This window comes from Cystoisospora suis, assembly GCF_002600585.1.
Source record: "Cystoisospora suis strain Wien I chromosome Unknown contig_3650, whole genome shotgun sequence".
NCBI classification, from domain to species: Eukaryota; Apicomplexa; class Conoidasida; order Eucoccidiorida; family Sarcocystidae; genus Cystoisospora; species Cystoisospora suis.
The window spans coordinates 72,242-73,378 of NW_027156445.1; the positions used below are offsets into that span (position 1 = coordinate 72,242).

Here is a 1,137-nt window from a genome sequence, read left to right on the forward strand (position 1 = left end):
CTATCTATCTATCTATCTGGCGTTTTCACGTATTCCCCCGTCGAACGCACAAGATCGATGGTTGTCCCACTTCCGCTTCTTTCCTTTCCACGGTCTCGAACTAAAGTATCTAGTACATCCTTCTTTCTTGTGTGTATGTATCTATCTCATGCCTGTTTTTCTCTTCTCATGCAAGACGAGGAGAAGAGAATCGCAATGTCTCTCCGTCCGTCTGTGTGTTCACCTCGGTTGTAAACCCAACGTGCTGTCTAGCGACCCTATTTATTTCTAGCATCCTCACAGTGTTGGAGAAATGCACCAACACAATTCTCCCTCTGTAGCTCTTCCTCTCTCTCTGTATGTATTTCACTCGTCTTGTTCTTTTAGTCATCTTGGCAATTGAATCTCAATTGTTTTCTTTTTTTTTTTCTTTCCAGAGAAATCCCGTATCTCCTCCACACAACAGCAGTGAATAGTGGAAAGACAGTTCCATCGCCTCTTGGGACTGTAGGGAGGTGGTTCTCAGGTACTCCTGTGGGAGTCTTCCTTACCCTTCTTTCATCATATACAGCTCCAGCCTTCTCGACTGTCCTGAAAGATCCCAATACAAATGTAGAGCTCTCAGGCTCTTCAGCTATTGCTCAGTATCTGCAGGTAGGTAGCCGAGGAGGAGGAGTCAGCACCGACCGGTAGGAGGAGGGACGGGGGTCGATCTCTTCAAGAAGAGAGGGTGCCTGATGTAGGAGAATAAAGATGATGACTGTCATAATAGATTCAGTTATGGATGTTGGAGAAGTCTGAATATATCGGCGTGTATCTTAGCGTATATCTTGGGGTATATATCATGTTCGTCTCTAGAGTGCGGTATATACATTTAGATATATGTAGAAAGAATCCTGTGTGATGATACGTGAAGTTGCGTATAGAAGTGAGGTCGAATGTATATAGGGAGATGTGTATACAACCACTGAGAACAATGATGTGATGGATGATAGTTACATAGAGATGAGGGAGCAGATAGCGTGACTACACAGATACATCTCGCTTTCGTTCGTGTGTAGACGCCATGGTCTGCATGTATAAACACAGAGATTGGGTGATAAGATCTCATCCCGCTGTTCCTTTACGTCATCGACAAAAATCTATCTATCTATCTAT

The 1,137-nt window shown here is 43.9% G+C and overlaps 1 protein-coding gene across 1 annotated transcript in view; it reads left to right on the forward strand.

Annotated features, from left to right (window-relative positions):
- The window catches only part of CSUI_007073 (glutathione s- n-terminal domain containing protein), a 9,540-nt gene that overhangs the window by 5,969 nt on the left and 2,434 nt on the right, over positions 1-1,137 (forward strand). Inside the window, exon 9 of the mRNA XM_068067223.1 lies at positions 417-633. Within this exon, the coding sequence (XP_067920810.1) occupies positions 417-633 (217 nt within the window). The remainder of the gene's footprint in view (positions 1-416; positions 634-1,137) is intronic.